This window comes from Myotis myotis, unplaced genomic scaffold (genome assembly GCF_014108235.1).
Source record: "Myotis myotis isolate mMyoMyo1 unplaced genomic scaffold, mMyoMyo1.p scaffold_m19_p_5, whole genome shotgun sequence".
Taxonomy (NCBI): domain Eukaryota; kingdom Metazoa; phylum Chordata; class Mammalia; order Chiroptera; family Vespertilionidae; genus Myotis; species Myotis myotis.
The window spans coordinates 54,205,948-54,229,974 of record NW_023416357.1 but is presented as its reverse complement, the minus strand read 5'-3'; the positions used below and the strand labels follow the sequence as shown (position 1 = coordinate 54,229,974).

At 37.0% G+C, this 24,027-nt stretch overlaps 1 protein-coding gene across 10 annotated transcripts in view; it reads left to right on the top strand.

Annotated features, from left to right (window-relative positions):
* MCTP1 (multiple C2 and transmembrane domain containing 1) overlaps positions 1-24,027 on the top strand; it is a 491,422-nt gene that overhangs the window by 294,194 nt on the left and 173,201 nt on the right. For all 10 annotated transcript variants that reach the window (XM_036308587.1, XM_036308586.1, XM_036308588.1 and 7 more), the window contains 4 exons: positions 1,147-1,311; positions 3,880-4,010; positions 15,803-15,989; positions 20,878-20,971. In XM_036308587.1, coding sequence (XP_036164480.1) covers positions 1,147-1,311; positions 3,880-4,010; positions 15,803-15,989; positions 20,878-20,971 — 577 coding nt within the window. The remainder of the gene's footprint in view (positions 1-1,146; positions 1,312-3,879; positions 4,011-15,802; positions 15,990-20,877; positions 20,972-24,027) is intronic.

The following is a 24,027-nucleotide window of genomic DNA, read 5'->3' as shown; positions in this document are numbered from 1 at the left end:
TGTAGAATAAAAATAGTAATTCAAAGTGGAAGGGGGAGTTATACAAAATAGGCTATAACATTATAATGTTACATAGAAGGAATTGGGACAAAAAATGGAGCTAATTCATAATTTAGAAGTGGAATAATATGAAGTTGAGAGAAAAGTTGAATTTTTTCATGAAATGACGATGAGTGAAGAAAACATACTTGACAATATGAAAGAAATAGCAGTCTCTGTGTTTCTGAATCCAGAATGTAAAGATTTTAAAATATAGCCACTTTTTCTGGCTTGTTTTATGAGCTATTTAATTCAAAGAGAACAGATAGTCATCTTTAGTAGACTTGTTAATTTTCGTAATTTCAGCTTTGGTTCACTGACTTGAATATTGTGACTCAGAATTGAGGATAATAAAAAACATTAAAGAAAATATTTAAATACTAGAATGAGAAATAAACATACCATACCTACCAATATAAGTCACATGTGTAATTTCTAAAATTTGTATTGCAAGTTTCAAACATAGGCAAGACATTTTGTGTGGACATATTGATTTTGTCTTTTATTGTACCTTGAATACTTCTTTAGTGAGCTGAAACTCTTAATATGGCAATAAAGACTTTTAAAAGTGACTGGAACTTACAACTAACCTTACAACTTAAAACCACCTGTAAAATCCATTTGCAACATGAAAAAAAGATATTAAAATCCATACATAATTAAAAATTAATATCACAGTGTGGATAATATTATATTTCATATTTATATTTATTTTATGCTAATCTTGACACAGGCATATTTGATACATGTAAATGGTCTCTGGTATTCTTGAAGTACCTACAGCTTGTAATATAAGGAGCTGAAAAACTAGACTTTATTTTGAGCACTCACCATTTTTACATAACCTTAAATTTATCATGAGGTTTTAATATAGTATTAATAATTGCATAATTAATAATTAATCCATAAATAATTTTTATTTAAAATTTATAACTGCCTCATTTTTATTTTTGAAAATTGTTACAACATTGGAAATGGTAATGCCAAATGAGGTGTTCTGGTATAAAACACTATAAGCTAACTCTCTTTGGAAACGGTAATGCCAAATGAGATACTTTGGTTTAAAACACAATAAGCTAACTCTCTTTTCTTTTGCCAAAATTTCAGACCCAAAGTTTGCGTCTGTCAGATGTACACAGAAAATCACATCTTTGGCGAGGAATAGTCAGTATCACGTTGATTGAGGGGCGAGACCTCAAGGCCATGGATTCCAATGGGTTGAGTGACCCCTACGTGAAGTTCCGGCTTGGGCATCAGAAGTATAAGAGCAAGGTGACATGTCTCTTTGTGTTCCTGGCGATATTTGGAAAGCAGTGGTTAGTTAATAGCTATGCTTTGGAAGATGAAAACTTTTAAAAAATGCTTTACAGAACTTCTTTGAACGTCATGTCAGCAAAGAAGACCAGTAATTGTATTGCATCTCTTACTTTATGTGCTGTGGGACCTTGGGTAAACTACTTAACTTCACTCTGCCTGAATTTCTTCATTTATAACACAGGAATAAACATAGGAACTATCTTTCAAAAAAAGAAGGCTGCAACAAACCTAAGTCAATGCCTGGCACATAAAGTGTTCAAAGAGTATTGGCTGCTCTTATTATTGCAACAAGTATTAGTATCAGTGCTACAAATGCATCATTTTACGTGCCATAACAATCTGTGCAGATTACTCTGAGTCATTTTATTCAAACTGATTTTCACCAGTGCAAATTGAAAGTTGTTTTAAAATTTAGTTAGAAAACAAAGAGTCAAAATTCCCTCTGTGGCTACTAGCAGTGAAAAATGGCCATCACTTTGCCTCTTCATGCCCTAATTTCCCCATCTGTAAACATGAGAATTAAAATAGTGCCTACTTAATAAAGTTATTGTGACGAATGAATGAATATGTTACACATGTAAAGGGCTTGGAACACTGCCTTACCCATAATAAATAATAAGTGGAAGTAGCAGGAGGAAGAGGAAGAATAGCATCAGTAGTAATAAGTATATTGTGTAATACCAATTATATTAGTAGTAATAATATATTAAATAACCATATTGTTATATTAATGAGAGGAGTAATAATAATTAGCAAAGTCATAGTTATGTTTGGGACACATGTCTTATCTGTGTTGTCTTCAATTTCAACCTCTTTAATGACCAGCTTTATAGATATCAGCTTCATAGACAGCTTGGGACAATTGATCACATCCATCTCGTATTAAAAATCGCATTCTACCTCCATGGGAATATCTTGGCCTTGACATCACTGTTTTCAGGAAGTTTTGATAGACAGCCTACCTCGGTTCCTTCTGGCCCAGGAAGTTTTATCAGTAGTTAGAGATATCACAGAGCTTGCTTGTCTGAGGTAGTGAAAACTGCCAGCGCCCTGATCAGTTACCCTACTGAGTGCCCCCATGGAAGGGGAGGGCATAATTTCTGACCTGAAGGAAACCAGGTAGGAAGGGCAATCCTAAAAACGAAAACTGAAAATTTAGGCACTTTATGGCCAAATAAGTAAGATAGACCAATCCCCAAAATATCATAGGCATTCATCTAAGCCCAGTTATGAGTCACTTGAATTATCATAGCGTCCACCCAGTGCCATCTTTTTCTCTGCTATGGGCTTAATCACATGTTTTAAAGAAACTACTGATTCCAAAAATAGGTATCTATGTCCACATCTGTCTTGTCCTTTATCAATTAACATCATTTCCATGTTCTGGTAGGCTTCAAACATTACTTATTCTTATAGTTCTGCTCTTTAAGTATGAAATATGAAACCAGGCTATGGACACGTGTCGCTCTTTGCTCTTTCTTCCCACGATCTATTGCTGGTTAATTTCAGATGATGAACTTTAAAAATTGTGATTCATTTGCATTACCTTTGCACATAACATACTTCATTGCTTTCAGAGTCTTCACATCGGAAGATCTGTCTCCCATACATTAAAAAGAAATAAAGCCACCACATGCCCTCCTGCTAAAATGAAAGAACAGGGAAACAAATGTGAATGTTGTTTAACCCAATGGGGAATGGAGTTTTACATCAGTATGGGTCACTTGATTCATTGATTCCACCCAGTGTCTTATCTGAATACGTGAAGTTACAAAATTGCACTTCAGATAAGATCTCTTTCTTGTATGTGCAACATGGAGGTTATATACACACATATTCATATTAACTCACAAACATTTCTGGCATATTGTTTTGGGGAAAGAGATCTGAAGCTCTAATCAAAGACTTGAGCTAGAGTCCAGATAACTAAAACATAGTGACCCAGGATGGGTCACTTGGTCTCCAGGTCTTGGTTTTTCCATGTATAAAATGGAGATGATACATCAATGCTCTAATTCTAAGATATAAGTTTACCTGGCCACCCCAAAGCTACTTGTTTTTCCTCCGGTTCCCATAGAACTTTATTTTTTTTAATGTATTCAGCTCAAGAATCCCCATGTGTAGGGAAGTAAGAAAATAAAAGAAACCCTGGGAATCATCATCTTTCTTTATTACGAGTTATATCTTTGTGTATTAGTTGGTTATGTAAAATAAATGCTAGTGTCGGAGTGAGCTATTTCACTTATAGACTATGTTTTTGCCTTTTCTATGTAATACATATCTCTCAACTGTTATTCATGATGATGAGGGGGTGACTTTGGTTTTCAAGATACATCCTTCAGGGTCCCTTCAGACAATATGCAATAAAGATGCTAATGACTCATTTTCAGTATTTCTGGAAGCTTTTGTCAAATCTCACACTTACATGCTTTTCTAGACAGTACCTAAAGTTTGATTTAATGTCTCAAGTTACATTGTATTAAAGACTGATATGGTGAAACAATGACTGTTTTGGTTTTGCAGATTATGCCCAAAACTTTGAATCCTCAGTGGAGAGAACAATTTGATTTTCATCTCTATGAAGAAAGAGGTGGAATTATCGATATCACTGCATGGGACAAGGATGCTGGGAAAAGAGATGATTTTATTGGCAGGTTTGAGCAATTTTATATTTTTGGTTCATCCTAAGGGGGGAGAATTTTGTTAAAATAACATTTGCTTTAATTCTGGTTATTGTAAATGATCCTGACTATTTTGAAAGAAGGGATCTTGCTGCACTGCTGGTGGGAATGCAGACTGGTGCAGCCACTGTGGAGAACAGTATGGAGCTACCTCAGAAGACTAAAAATGGAACTCCCATTTGACCCAGTGATCCCACTACTAGGAATATATCCCAAGAAACCAGAAACGCCAATCAGAAAGGATATATGCACCCCTATGTTCATAGCAGCACAATTCACCATAGCTAAGATTTGGAAACAGCCTAAGTGCCCATCAGCAGATGAGTGGATTAGAAAACTGTGGTACATATACACAATGGAATACTATGCTGCGGTAAAAAAAAAAGGAACTCTTGCCTTTTGCAACAGCATGGATGGAACTGGAGAGCATTATGCTAAGTGAAATAAGCCAGTCAGAGAAAGATAAATACCACATGATCTCACTCATTTGTGGATTATAGAGAACAACATAGACTGATGAAAAGGGACAGACTCAAAGACTGAGAAACAGCAATCAGGCTATCAATCCCCAGAAGGAAAGTAGGGGAGGGTGGGGGTAAGGGGAAGAGATCAACCGAAGGACTTGTATACATGTATATAAGCCATACCAATGGACATGGACAACAGGGGGATGGGAGCATGAGTGTGTGTGGGGGGGAGGTTGGGGGTTAATGGGAGGGATGAGGACACATTTGTAATACCTTAACTAATAAAAAAAAAAAAATAAGAAAGAAGGGATCTTATCGTAGTAAGGCTGTGCTTAGGTGAACTGAAAACTAGGTTTGAAAACTGACCAGTAGGTGGCAGTTTTGACCAGTTGATGGACAGGCTATCCAAACTTGATATCCAGGAATTTTCTCCAGATGTCAGAAACATTGTGCGTAAAAGTTATGGGAGTTGAGAAAGAGGAATCTCACTTGATATAAGATACTTAAAGGAATAAAGAGCATATTCATAGTCTGTAAAGTGATCTGAGATTATATTACTTTTCATAAAGCATATTGTGACCATAAAATGCATTGTTTCCTAAAAGTTCCTACAAAGCAAAGAGTCTTTATAATCTCCTGCAAGTTCATAAATTGGTAGAGTTCCCAAGTTTTAGTGAAGGAAGCATTAAGTGGGGCAGATCCATGTTAATCTGATAACGCAGTGAAGAAAGGACTATTCTGAGGCTTACATGACATTTCTGCACGAAGACAGAGTCACTTTGAATGCCTGCTTGGTTACATGAATTGTTTTCTCACCTTCAAAGCATATTTTTATATTTCTTGATAGTTTTATATGTGTCTTTATAGCAAAACACTGAAACCTGCCAATACTGAAATAAAGGATGCTGTACAGAAGATCCTGTTAGTTCAGGAAATTCTTTCCTCATTGTAGTTCACATGATTCCAAGTCTGTAAACATACAGCCTGGAGAACTGCATGCATACTAATAAACAGAATTTTATGCTAGAAAAGCAAAAACAGGATCCAAACCAACATCTCTCTCTCTCTCTCTCTCTCTCTCTCTCTCTCTCTCTCTCTCTCTCTCTCTCTCTCGTCTCTCTCTCTCTCTCTCTGTTATTCTGATCTATATTGTTTCCTTCACAGGATTTAAAGTGAGAGGTCAAAGATTAGCTTTCATTAACCTTTAATATTTAGCTTATATGATGAAATGAGAAAAACACCACTGTAACCAAATAGTATGTTATATTTCAATCCTTTTAAAAGAGTAGGCCTTTGTTGCATTTTTTTTCCCTCTAGTGAAACACTATTCTCAGATTTTTCTTGAAGTTTATCTTGTTCTCTAGATAACTACCAGTTTAAGTAGCAGTATACAGTTGTTAATATTAAATACATTTTATTATAATTATTGTCTATATTTGTCTCCCTCAATATACTGTGCGCTTTTTCAAGTAGATATTATCTAGATTTTCTTGAATAATTAATTTATTTTCATTATTTGTAACAACCTTAGCTATATTTAGTGACCAAAAGATAATTGGAGTCCATTGGGCGTGGCTCAGTTGTTGAGCATTGACCTGCGAACCAGGAAGTCACGGTTCAATTCCCAGTCAGGGCACATGCCCAGGTTGTGGGTTGATCCCCAGTGTGGGGCATGCAGGAGGCCGCCAATCAATGATTCTCTCTCATCATTGATGTTTTTCTCTCCCTCTCCCTTCTTCTCTGAAATCAATGAAAAATAAAAATATATATTTAAAAAATAAAGATAATTAGAATGACTGTCACATGCAACTTGCTATCTTAATCTTATTACTTTTATTCCACAGAACATTAGTAAAATCATTTAACTCCTCTTCCCGGTGATTCATGATGCTTTTCATGGGCTGGTTCTATGACCCCTCTACCCAGAACTTCTGCTTTCCTGTTCCTTGCTCTCTTTGAGCTGTGCTAGCCTCTTTGCTATTTCTCAAGCACACTGAACACTCTCTCACCTCAGGACTCTTCCCTCCATCTGTAAGACTCTTCAGGTGTCCACCTGCCATGTTTCTTTACCTCCTTTAGGCCTGTGTACAAATGTCATGTCAGGGAGGCATCCATACCAAATCGATTTAAACTTGAAACCCCTTTTCCTAAATATTCCCTCTCCCCTATCCTGCTTTGTTTTCTCAATTGAAGAATCACCACTTGACATACTGTGCATTTTTTAATTTATGTTATCTTTTATTTCCCATCACTAGAATGTATGCTCTATGTGGGTTTTGTTCCATGAGGATTTTGAGTGTTTTCTCCAATATGGCATTTTTGATGCCTAGAAAAGTATTTGGCACATAATAGTCACTCAATAAACAGTTGTCAAACTTTAATGTAATTACCTGAAGCTTGATTTAATACTCAAAATTATGGTTCTTCCTTCTCTAAATAAATACTCAATTTGATACCAGATATTAATGAAAAGGCAGTTAGAGCAACGTACCTTAGTGGAAGGTACAATTATACTTTATACTTCAGTATAATTGAGGAAAGATATTTGAATATTTAAAAGGGGAGAATTGATGAGTTAAAATGTGAAAGTGCCTGAGTAATCTTTATACTTAAAAAGTACTGAATTGTTTTTTGAAGGGAAAAAAAAAGGTAGCCTATACCTTTATCAAGTTACATATATCATAGATGTTATGACATCTAGGCAGTTAATGCCCTCTGGTTGTTAAATTGTATGCAAAAAATAAATTCACCATTTAAATAATAATAATGATGTTTTACAACCTAAAGGGCACTATTACACCATCAGCGCAACATTAGGCAATAATGAGGGTGGTTCATACAACAGTTTTCCAGATGCACAAAGTGAGGCAGCTGGAGGTTTAAAGGTTGCCTAGTTAGTTTGAAACTGGATGACCTGAGACTCAAACCCAGGACTCCTGACTCTAAAGCCCATGCTCTTTTCACCTTGGCTTTATGTTCAGAATGTTCTGAAACACTGAAGCGCTCAATAAAATGCCGAGTAGTCAGTAAACCGGCGTGCGTTGTGTACATCATACTGTAAGTTTAAACAGCAAATTCTGCCTGTCACTGAACTACAGATGTCAAATGAAGGTGAAATAATGTTAATCTGCAGGTAATTATTTAACTTTCTGATCACCTGCATTTTGGCAGGCAAGACGGACTGCCACCTTTACGATAATCAGCTAATAAATCCTCACGATTGTTGCACTTTTATGCAGAGCAGTAATCTGAACAAATTGGCTGCTGACAGCTGTGGTAAATTGCCAAGAATGAGTGCTGTCAGAAACAAGTTGTTTTTATGAACATGCAGAATAAGAAATCCCATGCCAAGCAATTTTATCCAGTTGGAGTTATTTGTGATCCAATATAGCAAGATTTATAGCATTATTTATTAGTGTGCAAAATATTTGTTTATCTGTAAACTGGCATTGATTTGGGGTACATTTATTTTAGGTTGGTGAATTGCTACTGACTTTATTTGTTGCATTGTTATGAGGGCTGGGGCTGCCCATGACAACAAAGATGTAAGCTTGAGTAGAGAGCGCTATGTCAACAACATTTTTATTAATGATATAGGGTAAGAAAAACTTCTTCCAAATGGGCAACTTGTGGGCGAAAAACAAATGCTTTGAAATTCTACAATCATAAAACTAAATCTGTACCTGAGCACTTCATGCTGAGAGAGAAATGTGGGGTGTGCAGGTGCACTCACTGGTGTATTCCCGTGTAGTGCGGCAAATGAGGAAAACAGCATTTGATTGGATATTAACCAAATCAATGTTTTCCGAAAGTTGAAGGTCAATGCATTTGAACATTAAGCATTTTATAGATTCTGATTTGCAATGTTTCTTATTTGTGATACCAGTACTACGATAACTCTTTTACTTCCCATGTAAAAAAGAGCAGGAGCAGTCCTGATGCATTATTAATCTGAAAGCACATAGATAGATCATCAGAAAGTTCTATACTGAAGAGAGTTCTTTTACAAAATCATAATGTTTCACCATTTTTCTTACGAGGGATTGAGTACAATATTTCATTAGGAAGATAGACAATATTTAAGTAAAGAATGGAATGTGTCATTGATGTTCCTCTTGGTTTTTCAAAAACTCAACCTAAACCAAATATATTAAGATTTTAATCTATTTGCTTTTGTGGGTTACTATTTTTCCTTCAAGATTTTCTTAGAAAGTTTGTACTCACTGCAATATTTCTTATACAATGGGCAAAGTTTCCAAAGTGTATATTAAATAGTTTGTCTTTGAGTCACTGAGTGGGAAATTTCACAAGCTTACAGAAGAATGCTCTGATAAAGTAATGCCCCTAAAAGATGATTGAATGGTGACAACCTCTGACAGGAGAAAGGTAACAACAGCATTAGCATTTTATAGTGCCAGAGATGGCATAAAAACTGCATAATTGTGAAACTTGAAACATTTTTAACAGTAACATATTGAATTCTTTATAATGCAAAATTCCAAAGAATTAGGTATTGTATTGATTTCTAAGATTTTATAACATATCATGTATTATTACTTTCACTAATATAAAATACAGGGTGTCCCAAAAATGTATTTACACATTAACATCTGATAGCTCAATTTTGAAATGTATTTTAATACATACTGCCTTTATGATTATTCACAAAGTATGTGTTTACATCTTGGGGGACACCCCATAGTTCCCATATATTAAGAAATCTCAAAAAAAGCTTCATAGTTCTATTATTAAATTTGGTCAAAATTATATAAAATATGTTTTTAATAAATAACCCCCACCAAAGAAATTCAATGAAGTCTTGTGTTTTTATTCTGAAGGCTTTGTTTTTAAATGTCTTGCTAATCATGATGGCTTCATAATATCATTAGCTAATACTTCGAGGCACAACATCCCCATAGAAGTTCATTGTCAATGAGAGTAGATGAACATTTCTATTGCTAATACTCTTCTGGATAACTTTGATTTGTCTTGGCTGAATTCCAGTTAGACCTGATGGTAGCACCTTCGGTGTGTAAGTCGGAAGGTGGCTGACAGGGAGCTCTGCTGGAAGCGTCAGCTCTGCATATTCTTGTTTATCATTCTGTTCACTTGTGCTTGTTCAGTTAGCACTCTCTTCTATCCACGGTTTACTCACTGGGATCTTTTAAAGCAAGTGGTGTCCATCTTGTGAAGATTAGTTCAGTTACATGTAGATTACATAATCTGTAAATCCACTTGCCAGGGCATATGTGAACTCCAGTTTAGTGAAAGCAAGTCAGCAAGTGAAGGGCCACTGTCAACCCCTCCAGGTTATGCAGCTCCTAATTTCCCCTCAAAATACTTGCAGGCCATACGCAACATATCAGATATGTGGGCCACCTGTGTTAATGCATAAGTAAAATATTTATGAAATTTGATTCCTCTCCTATTTTTAAATTACTTAAAAATACAAATAGGCCTAACATTTATGTCCTCTGTTAATGGAGGGGAACGGTTGCTAGTGGGGATGAATTTCTTGCGATATCCTAAGAAAAAGAATTTTTCTGAGATTCACACCAAAGGATGGGATATAATAGAACGCTTTAGTTCTGTGGATCAAACCCCTGAGTTCCCAAGGTTTCATTTCCATCAGCCCTACCAGGAAGAAGTCCCGTGTTGCCTTTAGCAAGGCTAAAAACAGAATTTCCCATCCTTGTTTGCACAGCCCAATACAGCATCAGGCTCGTTTGATTTGTGTTTGCCCGCTGCAGTCCATCAGTCCATTGTATATGGGGTCTGCAAGTTCACATGGCTATGAAGGAAACATGGGCGAATGCAAGGAAGCCAAGAGCAAGCCAAGAGCACAAGAGTCATGAGCCGCAAGAGCAACAAGAGAGCAACAAGAAAGAGAATTTCTTTGTTCAGGAGATTATGTATTCCCAACTTTTCATGTGCTTGTAGTGGCCATGCCCATTCTGGCCAATGATCTTTGTTCCCATGTGTGACTGACAGACAAGTAGCTTCCCTGTGTCACTCCAACTTTACTGGGCATGTGTCTTCCTTTTGTTGGATCCCTTCTCACAGTGTTTTGCTGGGAATAGGCCAGTGGTTCCCTGGGTAGTGTAAAGTTGCAGCTTCCTGGAGAATCAGCCCAAAGAATATGCCTATAATGTCTGGCTTCCCCCTTTGCTCCTTTCCTATTATTAATAGCTAGCTAATTACAACAGTATCACCTGCACCCCAGTGGTCTCACACATGTAATTAGCATCCAGGTTGCACAAGACTGTTTTATCTGATAGGAATATCATTGGCCACTAGCTCAGGTATGGCAGATAAAATGGCAGGGGAGGAAAAAGGTGATAGAAACACTGAAATTTCTCTCTTTGAACTCGTAGGGGAATATGTCCCCAAATAAATATTCCTTCCATGTGGCTAGATAAATGCATAGAGTTGTGTTTTTGTTTTTTTAAAAGTGCAAAGAACTTTAAGCTTTCCTATGGGAGATAGGAAATGTAGTTTGATTTCTTGCTATCACTTAATCTCTCTGAGTCTTAATTTCCCCATTTATGATTACAGTAGCTCTGGTATCTTCAGTTTTGACTTTGTTTCCATTCTTCTATTGATTGATTGATTGGTAAGTTGGGTTCAGTACAGATAGTAAGTTTTGTAATTTTTCAATATCAAACTAATAAGGCATATGTGATAAAACTACAAACTCTGTGGTAGTTCTGAAAATTGAGATGTGAGAAACTAGAAGGCTTACAAAAAACTGATTCCCGAAACCTAACAAAGACCTGACAACTCAAATACTTAATAAATAGTGAGTAAATGAATGAGTGAAATAAGTATTGGAAAGAAATTTTTCTAGGAAGACAATATAGGAGTGGTAAAGTGGGCGCATTAAATGCCAGTTCCACTCTGCCACTCTTCCCTGGGTAAATTTTAGCCTCTACAATGTCACCTCCTTGTGTGTCAGTACTTTAATACGTACAGAGCACCAACTATGTTCCAGGTGCTGTGCTAGGTGCCTACCCTCAACGTGTGTCAGGATATTGACAGGGAAAGACAACTGCAGGTTATTTAAATGAGAATTAGTAAAAATTAGTGAAGCAAAGATAGATAGAGTGGTTGTCTTGTTCAAACACAAAGAAACAGTTGAGCCCTAGCGTGGATGGTGAAAGAATTACAAGCTGTCTGGAATGGTTTAAGGAGTGAGTCAGCAAGTGACACTCAAGCTGAGGGCAGGCTGTGGAGGGCACCGTTACCTTGCTCAGGATATTTCACAAGAGGTGGGAAGCCACGGGAAGAACAGGGGCAGGATTTCATGTTAGACATCTGTAACTAAGGGGACTGAATGGTACCAATGGTTTTTGCCTAGCCCATGTCCCCTAGAAACAGAGCTTGAGGCAATGATTAAGTGCTGATACTTTATTGGGAGGTACAGTCCCAACCGCAGAGTGAGAGAGAGAAGACGTGAGGCAGGGAAGACTAGGAAGCAATGTAAGGTGATATGTTACTGGGCTGGCCACTGTTTCCCAGGTTTCAGAGACACCGCTGATTGCCCAGCAGGGGCACCTACTTGGCCACATGTGGACAGGCGTGTGGAGAATTTCACTTAAAATTGCACCAGAGGATTACTCCTGAGCACAGTTTTTAGATGAATAGGAGATATGCATAACCTCAACTTGCAAAAAAAACCTTGAAGTCATTAATACTCTCTTGTCCAATGTATTTGTATAAATAGACATTTTCTGCATCACACTGATTAAAGTCAAAATTATGAAACATTAAATATAGGACAGGACCTGAGACTATTTCTATGAGTACACTCAACATGGAAAATTTAGTTGTAGCAGAAAAGCATAATCCTCCCTATAAATTATAATGCTAATTTAAATATTATTGGTTTCAGAGTTTTAAAAATTCAATTTGTAAATTTTTCTTATTTTATTATCTTACTAGAGGCCCGGTGCATGAATTTTCATGCACTGGAGGGGGCTGACCCTCAGCCCGGCCTACCCCCTCTCACAGTCCAGAAGCCCTCAAAAGCAGGAGGTGACACCCCTATCACACCTCTGCTGCTGCTGCTGCCAGCAGTGCAAGCCTAGGCCAGCCCTGGTTACCTGAGCCTTGGCTGGCCCTGAGCAGATGGGCAGCCACCATCCAAGGCTTGCCTGCTCCTTGGGCTCGCCCTGGGTGACTGGGGGGGGGGGGGGGGAGGGGGGGGAGGGGACTGGGGGACTCCAGAGGCAGGTGCTTGGAGCACCGGACCCGCCTGGAGGTGGGCCCGGCCATGCTGTGTGCCTGCCATCCCAGCGGGGCTGAGGGGGCTGGGTGCCACCATCTTGTGGCTGTGGGCACCGCCCTCTTTGAGGGCGTGGCAATCAATTAGCATATTCCCTCTTTATTGGCTGTGGACGCCATCATCTTTGTGAGGGTGTGATGGTCAATTAGCATATTCCCTCTTTATTAGATAGGATAAGAGCAATAACTTACAGCTTTCTTCCCTAGTGTATATATATTTAAAGCATAAAAATTACATAATTCCATACTTTAAAACTGAGATAATTGTTCTGTCTAAAATGAATCCAGTTTAAGAACCACTGCAAACAGCACACACTTCCTCCTGGGGTGCATGATTACTTAATGACAGACTGGTCAAGAAAAAAGAAAAAGAAAAAAAAAAGCCTAGATCTTGGATTCCAGAGTCCCAAGTTCAGCTCTTGGCTCTGCTAATAACTGACTATGACTTCTCTGGCCCTCAGTTTTTCATTGGTAAATTCAGGAGATTTCAAGGACCACAAATCCTTATGTCTATTTGAACCAGGAACAGAATTAAGTGAAGTAGGCCAGTTAGAAACAATGACAGTATTGGGAACAGTAACTAAGTCAGAGGACATTTACTCTATCTTTAAAATTATTTAACTTCAAAACTTTAATACTACAAGGAAAAATCAACAAATCCCTAGACCAGATTTGGTCTGAAAGTTGCCAATTTGCAATGGCTGGGTCAGATTACCTTTAGAGCACCTTCCCCAACTCTAAAGTATTAAATGCAAAAACTCTACTATAAACAAGGAGTAGCCCAGCATCTATATGCCCAATGTGAAATGGGAATAGGCATAGAAGGAAAACCCCCAGAAAGCTTCAATTTGTTTTGTGTTTTATGAGTGATACAGTGTCTCACCAAAGAATAAGGCAATGACAGGACAGGGAAATGCATGATCAAAGTGAGTGAGAGACCCTTCTTGACACCAGCTTTATCCAACCAGAAGTACTATCTGAATTGTAATCTCTGTTCAATTCTTTAACCCCTAGAGTGCCAGGGAGCGCGATCATGCTCCTCTTGTCTTTCACCAAAAGTGCCAGGAGCGCTATTCAAAAATTTTTTTCTACTAGTATTTTATAATACAATCAGCAAACAATATATGTCAAAGATGAAAACAAATGTAGTAAAGGTTTCCTTAAGTTTTTGAATATGTAACTTCATTTACTTGCGATTCATAATTTTTTTCCTAAACTGCTGTAAAACCAGCAAAAATGCCTTGGCAATTTTAGTATAGTTCCTAGAATATTGGTTGGCACTCAAAGGGTTAATATCATACACCTAATCGGGTCCAAAGATTTATTCACATTCAACAAACTACAGGCGAGGCACTGTACCAGATACTGAAAAGATTTACAGAAAATGATATTGATGTTTTTCTTTTATTAGAGAATACATTTGATTGGCTGTTTTTTTCCATTGCATTTCTTTTACACTCAATTTGTTCCAGGTGTCATTGACCAGAACTTAATTGCAATTAAAATGAGAGTATTAGAGCCCTGACTGGGTAGCTCAGTTGGCTAGAGCATCATCCTGATACACCAAGGTTGTGAGTTTGATTCCTGGTCAGGCACATACAACAATCAACCAATGAATGCATAAATAAGTGGAACTACAAATTGATGTTTCTGTGTGTGTGTGTGTGTGTCTTTCTCTCTTCCTCCTTCTCTCTAAAGTCAATAATAAAAAAAATTTTGAATTAGAATATTATATGGCATTTGATATGTCCTTTCATCCTTTAGAGTTTAAAAGACAGCATGAGAGTATATTGGAATGGATGTTGGATTTACAGAAACAATGAGGTTATTTGACATATATTCTAACTTTAAGAAGCCATTTTTCAGACTTGCCACAGACTCTAATTTCTTTCTTTCTCCATAGTTACCATTTAGCACACACACATTTTTCTGTCACTGACCAGGGTGTTTCCTTTCTTTCATTTTTTTTTCCCATTTCTTGCATCCATATTCCTCTTCCTCCCAATTGTTTCTAGCCCCGATTATCTCTGCTGTCACTTTTGATAGGCAAAAAGAAAAGGTAAATGTCAAACTTTGGATTCAGTTCCTAAAATCAGTCATGCTTAAGAAGATGTTTGAGCACAACTATAAGCTTTGAGGCCCTATTCATAATAGTTTAATTTAAAAGCAAAACAGTAAACAATAATAAAGTGAAGAAAATGAGCAAAAATTTAATTTGTCCCTGATAGCTGAGCATCCTGTTTCTATGTTACCACATTGAGTCTTGTAATTGGCTATTTGCTGTTTTAAATGCCTTTTATTCATATCTGCCCCTATCTCTCCGTTTACCGGCCTTGTGGTTACCACAGTATCTTTCTCTTCCAAATCAATTGTCCTTTTTATGAAAAGAGCTTGCAAGGTGTTCAGCCCCGAGAGTGGCTTGTGGTCCATGGGCTGCCATGTTATAAAGCCTCCCAGGATAGTTCTGCTACGTAACACTTGATGTTTTCAGAGGATTTGTTTGCTTTTTATTTAGATTTGTAAGTGCTCTATGAATAAATTTTAAACTCTAAAGGATGAAAGGACATATGGTTTTAAAACTGTAAAACGTATGGCATCACCAGAGTGCATATTCTAATCATTGCTTTATACATTATATTTATAAATGAGGGGGAAAAACACCCATTGGTTTAAAGGTGATAGAAAAATTCAGACTCACGGTAGCAAGGCCCCACTGACCTAGGCCTTCCAGGCACTGGAAGTCCCCGCCGATTTATGAATATGGTGACAATGGGCAGTAAGTGAATCAGATAAGCACGCTTTTGTATCTTACAGGAAATCAGCAATTAGACACTAAGATAGTCAGGGGCTGAATTTTGCAAAGAAAGTCAGCTGACATGAGGGATGTATACTTCCAATGGTCCAAATACTATTTCTATTGATTTACATTTCACATTGCTATGAGCAGCCTGAACTTCCACTGTTTGATGTTTGGGGGGGAAAAGCCACTTGCTAATTCAAAACATTTGTCTCCAGGTGCCAGGTCGACCTGTCGGTCCTCAGTAGGGAACAGACGCACAAGTTGGAATTGCAGCTGGAAGAGGGTGAGGGCCACCTGGTGCTGCTGGTCACCCTGACAGCCTCGGCCACAGTCAGTATCTCTGACCTCTCTGTCAACTCCCTGGAGGACCAGAAAGAACGGGAGGAAATATTCAAAAGATATGTACGTATGTAACCCTCCCCCCTCGAGGCATGTGTGACCAGTGAGGTTATAAATAATTTACCTGGAGTGACGGAAGTACATCTGAAAAGCTGTCTGACAGATCAATCAGCAGGCGCAGAAAACTGGGCAAATGCAAATGCCACGCTTATCTTTGCAGACGCATTTGCACTCCCCACCGGTGTCGAGACACCGGGTCTTTTCTAGAGCCTCTTCCCGAGCAAGGCCTAGGTTCTGAGCTTCTCCTCAGTGATTCTGTCAGGCAGTACACGTACCATGCAGGGAACATCCTATAAAGGGAAGTTAAGTTTACACAATATTACTTTAAAATTAATTCATTGACTCTTTGTCATTGCGATCCGTATTTCTTTGTCTTCCCAAGTTCGAAATAGAGTCAGTGGCACTTACATTAATGAGTAGCTTGGTAACTAGAGGGTATTCTGAGAAATCATTCTTATTTTCAACTGTTTAGAAAAGCCTCACTTGTTCCTTTACTTTTTTAATTGAATATGAAGGATAATCAAAAGGAAGCCTCTTTACCTTTAAGTCAAGTGTAGAGTGAGGGGTTGGAATAGTGAGTCACTAAAATAAGTACCCGCTTCAATTTTCACCAAACCAAAATATTCACCACCAAAGCTGCCTCTTTTCCCGCATCCTCACACTTTCCATTTCCCACCATGTAGTTTTCTTGAATCAACAGAGAGGGGAGCTCTTACTCCACCATTCTCTCAATGGAAGCTCGGAAAGTGACTACCTCAGTACCCATGAAACGGGGAAAAGCTTTTCCCCTTAAAATGACAAAGCTCGTATTGTACGATGCTGCCAGGTGTTTAGAAGGCTCCTCTAGACACTCAGCTATGAAACCAAGCTCTGACTAACAAAGGACCGCTTAATATTTTTTTTAGATTTTTAAAATATTCCTATTTGCTGACTGACATCCTTTCAATAACTGAATTTAATAAAGATGTACCTTATCAGGCTGTGCAGATAACATGAAGTGCTGGTACTAATGCTCTACAATATTCTTCAAACAGATTAGCAGTCTGTGCACTTCAGCAAATTTATTCTGGCTATCTCCACTGAATCAGCTGTCTGCTAATGCTTGTACAACTCATCCTCCAATGGTGTCCTCATAAACAGTTTAATGAAGGTGACTTAGCAAGGCTAAATAGTATATATTTTTCAACTACCTAAGAGCCTAAGGTATTGTGAAGCATCTTCTAATACATAGTTGCAATTATGAAAATTGTTTCACATTTTGGTACCTACCAAAATATAGTCTGCTGTTAGCAGAAGAGACCCTCATGGATTAAAAAAATGTAAAGGAATTAATATATGTGTTGATATAAAATTATTCTAGGTATTATAATACTATATTTCTCAAATTAATATTTGATACTATGCCAAATTTTGGAATAATACTGCAGGCTAGGTAATTAGAAATAATCCAACTATTATTGATTTTTTTTTTTCATTTTGCTGGATGGGGTTCCTTAAATTGGTGATTTCCATTCAGAATGTGAATATTTGTTTCCACACCTTTTTTCAAATGTTATTATTTCAATAAAATGTAAAATAGTATGTGGATGTTCCAGCTAATTCTCAGATTATATTCTTCTCATTATATTAAAAAGTGAGCCATATTTAGACATACTTTTTTTTTAGCCCTAAATTTCAAGCATAGGCCTGTATCTGTCTCTACAGACGATACTTGCCAAAAGCCACTGTATGCAATAGCTCATGTGTTATAATTAGGCATAGCAATACAAGGGCAAAGCCCTATATTTTAAGGTTTCAATGTGTTTCCTTTTTATTATATAGATTATGAGATGGATGAATGAATGCTGTATCACATCTGAACTATCACTTGTTTTAGAGCAACATATAAAGGAGGTTATTTGGGAAATTATTGATATGTTTTCCTGTGAGAACATGTGCATTTTTGAAAATTTAGGTTAGATTTAAGAATTTGGTTGTGGTAAGGAAGTAAATGAATTGGCCCACTCTCCTATGAAAGAGCCTGCAAAGGCTTTCCATTGCTGTCAGTCAGCGGTTCATTGCGGAGCACTGAAGCCCCACAAATTAAACAGACATTACTGTGTGAGCCATTATTTGATCACCACATTCTGAAAAGATGGCTAATTCCATTTTTTTTCTTTTTTCCCCCCTTCTTTTGGGGGGAGGAAAGCAGGGAAGGTCAATAGGGGGCGAGTAGTAATGGGTGGTAGACCAAGAGCGATTGTCTGACCTTTTCAGAACGGGTATGCTGAACCCTTGCTCCCCCTTGTCACAGTTTAAAAACCAGAGGAGCTAGTTTAGAGAAGAAGTTGTTAGCATTCCATTTTTATTATGACATTTCACAGTCATCTGATTTAATGTCCCTTGACCAGATTGTCCACCGTGAGACGATGGGCTTGAAATGTTATTTAGAGCATTGATAAAAGGTGAGCGGTTCTAAGATGACAGCGAGTCATAAGGCTGGTGGTGTGACATTAATTTTCTCCATAACAGAGATGGAATAAGACGTCACGGTGACAAGCTGTCAATCAGCCCTGGCCCCTCAGAGCATCTCGATGCCATAGGATGGGGCATTGCCTCTCCCGTAATAGAGCTGAACTGAGATGCTCTCCCTGACAGCTGCTGCGGCCATAGAGAAAATATATTATACAGCCTTTCATTAAAAAAATAAAGAGGACTCCTCTCCAGAGCATTTCAATCTTTTCCCATCTATTGAGGGCTGAAAGGATTCACAGCAAATCATGCATTCCTCTACTATGGAAATTTCTGGCTTCAGGAGCCATCTAGGTTTTGAAGCCTTCTGAAATAACCATAAATAACAAGGCAGGAATACCTCTTGACGAAGCATTACTTAGAGTTGTAATTTTTTTTAACTGGTATATTTCGGTCTTGGGCTTTTTTGGAATTCTTATCATACTCAATATGTCACTAGCCTAAACAGCTGAAGTTCACAATAGATGACTGAGCGTCAGCTGATTCAAGGGAATGAAACCCACAAACAATAATTACCTCTCCAAAAGGGAAGCAGAACACCAGGGCCGGAGCCCCCGAAGCTGTGTCTGTACAGTGTGGTTAGCGGTACGAAGCGATTCTCAGACACGAGGACTGATGTTTGTTTCAGTCACAGTGGAGCTTGTTTCAAATGGCTTAAGAACAGGAACCTTTTCGGAAAATTCTTCCCCACCGTTAGGACAGGAGGCTGACCTGGCTTACAGCACTCAGTGAGCTCCGAGATAAGAAGCTTCCCGAACCTGATCGTGACCGCATTAGGGAGACGACATGCCTACAAACCTCTGGATTCTAATACTGCTGCCCACAGTTCCCACTTCAGAGCCTTGTTTACAGTAATTTAAATGGGGAGAGAAATACCTTTTTATTGAATACCTATTACCCGGTAGCTTAAACTGTTTGGGAGATAAACAGCCCTTTAAAAACAATAAAAGATTAAGAGCTAATCCTTGGGCTAAACACCTTTTTTTTAAAAGTTAGGTTATGAGATTGCACATATATCTGCATTTCCTGCTCTTGATGTGAGGAAGTCATAGCTCCAGTGTAAACAGTGACTGGTCATATGGGACTGATAAAGTTAATATCGCCGTAAGCTTCGCTTCTCAGTATTCTCACATGCTTAATACAGGATGCAAATGTTCTTTGGTAACATTTGAATAGCTAAGTTTAATACAAAAGTATGCTATGTTCCCTGGTCATAAAGCATTTTAAAGATTATGATAAATACTTTGATTTACTGAGTAGAAATGCTGATCTTGGCATAAGAAAAATCCTATAATTTGTAAATAAACAAATGCATATAAAGTTCTATAGGTTTATTTTACTCTTTAAGTATTTGTGCCCATTAATTAGAGCTTTGAATTATTGTATTAGTATCCCTATTTTAATTCCTTCTAGTACTATACTTATTAAAACACTGCCATTATTAATTTATGAAATTAAATAGGTTTTATCATCTGGGTCTGATTCTATCACAATTTCTCTACTTCTACTTCCGTACATACTACATTCATAAATAAAACTGCAAATTTAAGAAAAATTACTTGTCACTTTTTAGCTCATTTTTAGTGGTCAATTTTATTTATTTATTTCTATAAATGTGTGATTTAAATTGATTTCAGAGTGAGAGGAAGGGGGAGGGAAAGAGAGAAACATCAGCGCTTGCCTTGGGTACCCATAGCAAACCCCAGATACATGCCCTGACAGGGAATGGGATCACTGGCAATCCTTCGGTGCGCAGGACGATACTCAACCCACAGAGCCACATGGTCAGGTCCAGTTTGATTTATTTTTGAGGATTTTATGTCTTCTACCTAAAAGGTTTATAGAATACCTCACCAAGTCTTTTAAATTAAATATAGAAAAGTCTTTCAATCATTTAACCTCCATTTAGCACATGCAATTTCCAATGCTCATTAAGGAGAAAATAGTAGAAAATATAATTAATTTAATGTTGACTTTTTTACTCCCAAAGTCTGAAGTAGTATATAACCAACAATTTAAGATTCAGTATTAAGAAGCGTGAGTCTCCAAACCATCATACTCATGAGAAGCTTTGGTAAAGGAGATCAAAGGAAAAAAAGCAGTCATATCCTATTTTATAAGTTATTGTTCACTAACTACCAATAATTATTTATGGGGAAGAAATGTTGTGGGGTTTAAATGTGTGTGTATGTGTGTGCGTGTGTGTGTATGCACACATTCATAATGGTGGAAGGGTAGTCTGTATTGAAGAAACACCAATATCCTTTGAATCACCTAAGCAGCATCCTGAAATCAACCATAAAACTTACTGTTTTCTCAGAACACTCTTTGAGACTGTTTAGGACCTTTCTTTTCTAATACTGATGCTGGGGTCTTTCAGAGCCCATTGCGGATATTTCACAACCTGAAAGATGTGGGATTTCTCCAGGTGAAAGTAATCAGAGCAGAAGGATTAATGGCTGCTGATGTGACAGGTAAGAAATGATGCAATTGCCCTGTTGTGTGTACATATAAATATAGGTGATACAGACTTAGATGTAGATATAAATAGAAGTCAAGCACCATGCAAGGTCTGTGGCATTTAATGACTGAACTCTTCGGTTTACCTGGTTGGGTTATCAAAGTAGATAATATAAAGTTTCAGTGTTGAACTTACAAAGATTTGCCAGCCACCAATTTTTATATTGCCAGTACATTTTAAAATAAGGGTAATATGTTAAAATACAAATAATAAAAAATAAAATAACTTTTGAATTGTTGTCTTCTCCAAAGTTCAGTCAGCATAGGGGGGATTTTTCTTCCAGCTTTTGTCATTTTGGAGTAATGCTGTATCTTCTCTCAGGGGGTATCACCTAAGATGATACCATAGCATCAACACAAACATGCATAATATTCATTGCATAACTCATTGAAAAGTTTAGATGCATAATACTCAATTACTTGGTATGAACTCTTGGTATTTGGGTTGCTGATCAAATTTCTTAGTTGCCCAAATTCCTTAGCACATTCCAGAGATAATTTTGGATCTAAGCTAAGCATCCACATTGTTCTACATATTTTAAAACAAGAAATATGTCTGTGAAAGTGCCAAAATTAGTCTTCTCTCTTAAAGCTTTCTGATTTGGGTATTGCTGTTTCTATAACATATTAATTGGCTAATGGTAATTATTTTATCATATTCCAGAATTAAATCATTATTTTGAATTTGCAAGTATGTGATCATTCATTAATTGTTTAATTTCACAGGATTCTGGGATGTTTACTAGTATACAATTTCTTAAATTGTCCATCTCAAAACAGATAATAAATAGGACTGATCTAACCAATTTTTATGCAAATTAAACTGTTTTTGAAAGATACACTTATTTGTGGAAATATGCTTACCATTATATGTTCAGCCAGTTGACCCTAAAATGGTAGCTGACTCATTTGAAGGGGAGAAATGACCCTTCTACTATCTAAAGGCTTGTAAATCCATTACATGATGAGTGGAACCCTTCTTTAATTCATCAAATCAAAACCTAATTAAAAGATCACATGCCTTAAAACTAAAATAGCAGATTTCTGCTCAAAAACAGCAATATTTAAATAATTTCATATTTGCATATTATCAAGAGACTATTTAATGTGTGATAAAAATTAAAATGTTGAGAGTTTACAGTTTCTTTAAAGAGGTAATTGCCAACTTATTTGTAGGCCAGAAGATAATAACAGTTATCAAATATTCTTTCAAAATAGGCCTACCTGAAAATAGCAGGAGAGAAGGTAGTTTGTCATCTTTCTGGATTTATGCTGACTTGGCTCCTGGTACTAAATAATTAGTGACTTCTAAGTTTATTCATTTTCTTTTTTTATCTCTGATGTAGTTGTAATCAAATTAATCTGGACATGATGATTTCTTTTTTATTATTACTATGCTGCATATATTATTGGAGCTAATAGTCAACGATAGATAGATGATTGGCTAACTACTCGTTTTCTGTCACTTTGGACATTAACTTGATGACTGGCACAGGAACACAGTATTGCTTTTACCCCAGGGAGGTTTCGCCTAGCCTGCGATTCCCAGGTAGATTCAGGAATTCAGGGCAGTGACATTCTCTCTTGGGAGACACCTTCACTTTCCTTCAGGATTTTCTGTAGGGGAGGGGAGCACCCAGTGTTTGGCTGAAAACGCCTGAAGATAGAGAGAAAAGCCTAGATAATCAGTATCTCAGAGGGCACCTAAGTGATCTGAACTATTACTGAACATTTATAGCGGGCGCAATAATTTGTTATAGAAAAATTCCAGTCCCATTTACTTTACACGCTCAGCTACCTGCCCATTGCACAGGTTGCATGCAATTATGTAGCTTGTTTTTCCTGGAGAGAAGCTATAATTACTTTCAAAACTCATGAATATGCACACTATGTTAACCCTGTTGGCCCATATGCTACTATGAAGATTAAAGTACAGTTTTTCAATGCTGAGAAAAATAGATATATTTCTTTCCAATGTTTATAATGTCCTAATATGTAAATGAATGTGAATAACAATAGCCTTCTTCCTAGAAATTCAGTGAGACATAATTTTTATCTGATAAAATAAACGTTAATTTGGGGAGTGCTAAATAACAGATTCTTCATTTTTCCCCCGCCAGTTTTAGGGATATAAATCTAATGATTTCTCATTCCACACTGACCTTATAATTTAATGTGCTCTGAATTGAACAAGAGAGATGTTGAACTATTCAGGGGCAAGAGGATAATTCAGTCTTTGACCTTGCTCACTCTTGGACCTTTTGTGGTCTTTATGACATTTGTGATGGTGGCAGAAACTGAGGAGTATATATTTACATCGGAAATATCTGAATACAATACCAATTTTTAAAATAATCCTTACTTCTGAAAAGGATAAAGATTTATATACTGATCCTTCCTGGTCTTTATCATTAAGGTTGGGGCACAAATAAGCTTCTTATATACTTCATCTCTTACTTGTTCAAAGAAGTACTTAAAAAATGTGTTGTATATCTTCATGGATAATCATAGTCAGGCTCTACAAGATATTCAGCAACACTTTTTTTAAAAAAGGGAGTTGAGTCAATGGTGCTGTCTTCAAATCCGCAAATTAGCATCCATTTAGGAGTATTGTGGATAGAGAGGGGAGATTTAAAATCACTGATAACTCTCTGTGCTAAGTGAAGAGTATTTTCTGATATAAATGAAGCTATTACTATTAGATGCCCGGTTGGCTTCAGAACTTTTTTTTCAATGGACAAGTCGAACAAGACACACTTATATTTGACCAACTTTGCTGTATTTTAAAAATATTTTTAATGATCCAAAAATAAAGTTAAACTTCCATAATTTAAACAATAATTTTAAATTACAGTATTTCATCATTTAACATGAACACAGGAAAAAGAGAGGCTATAATCTTTTAAGTAGCCATCAATCTTACCGCACTTCCAAAGAATTTTTCCCTTTCAAAATGTAAAATTTTTCTTTTGTTACAACACATTCATTGAGAAACATTGTGATACTGTAT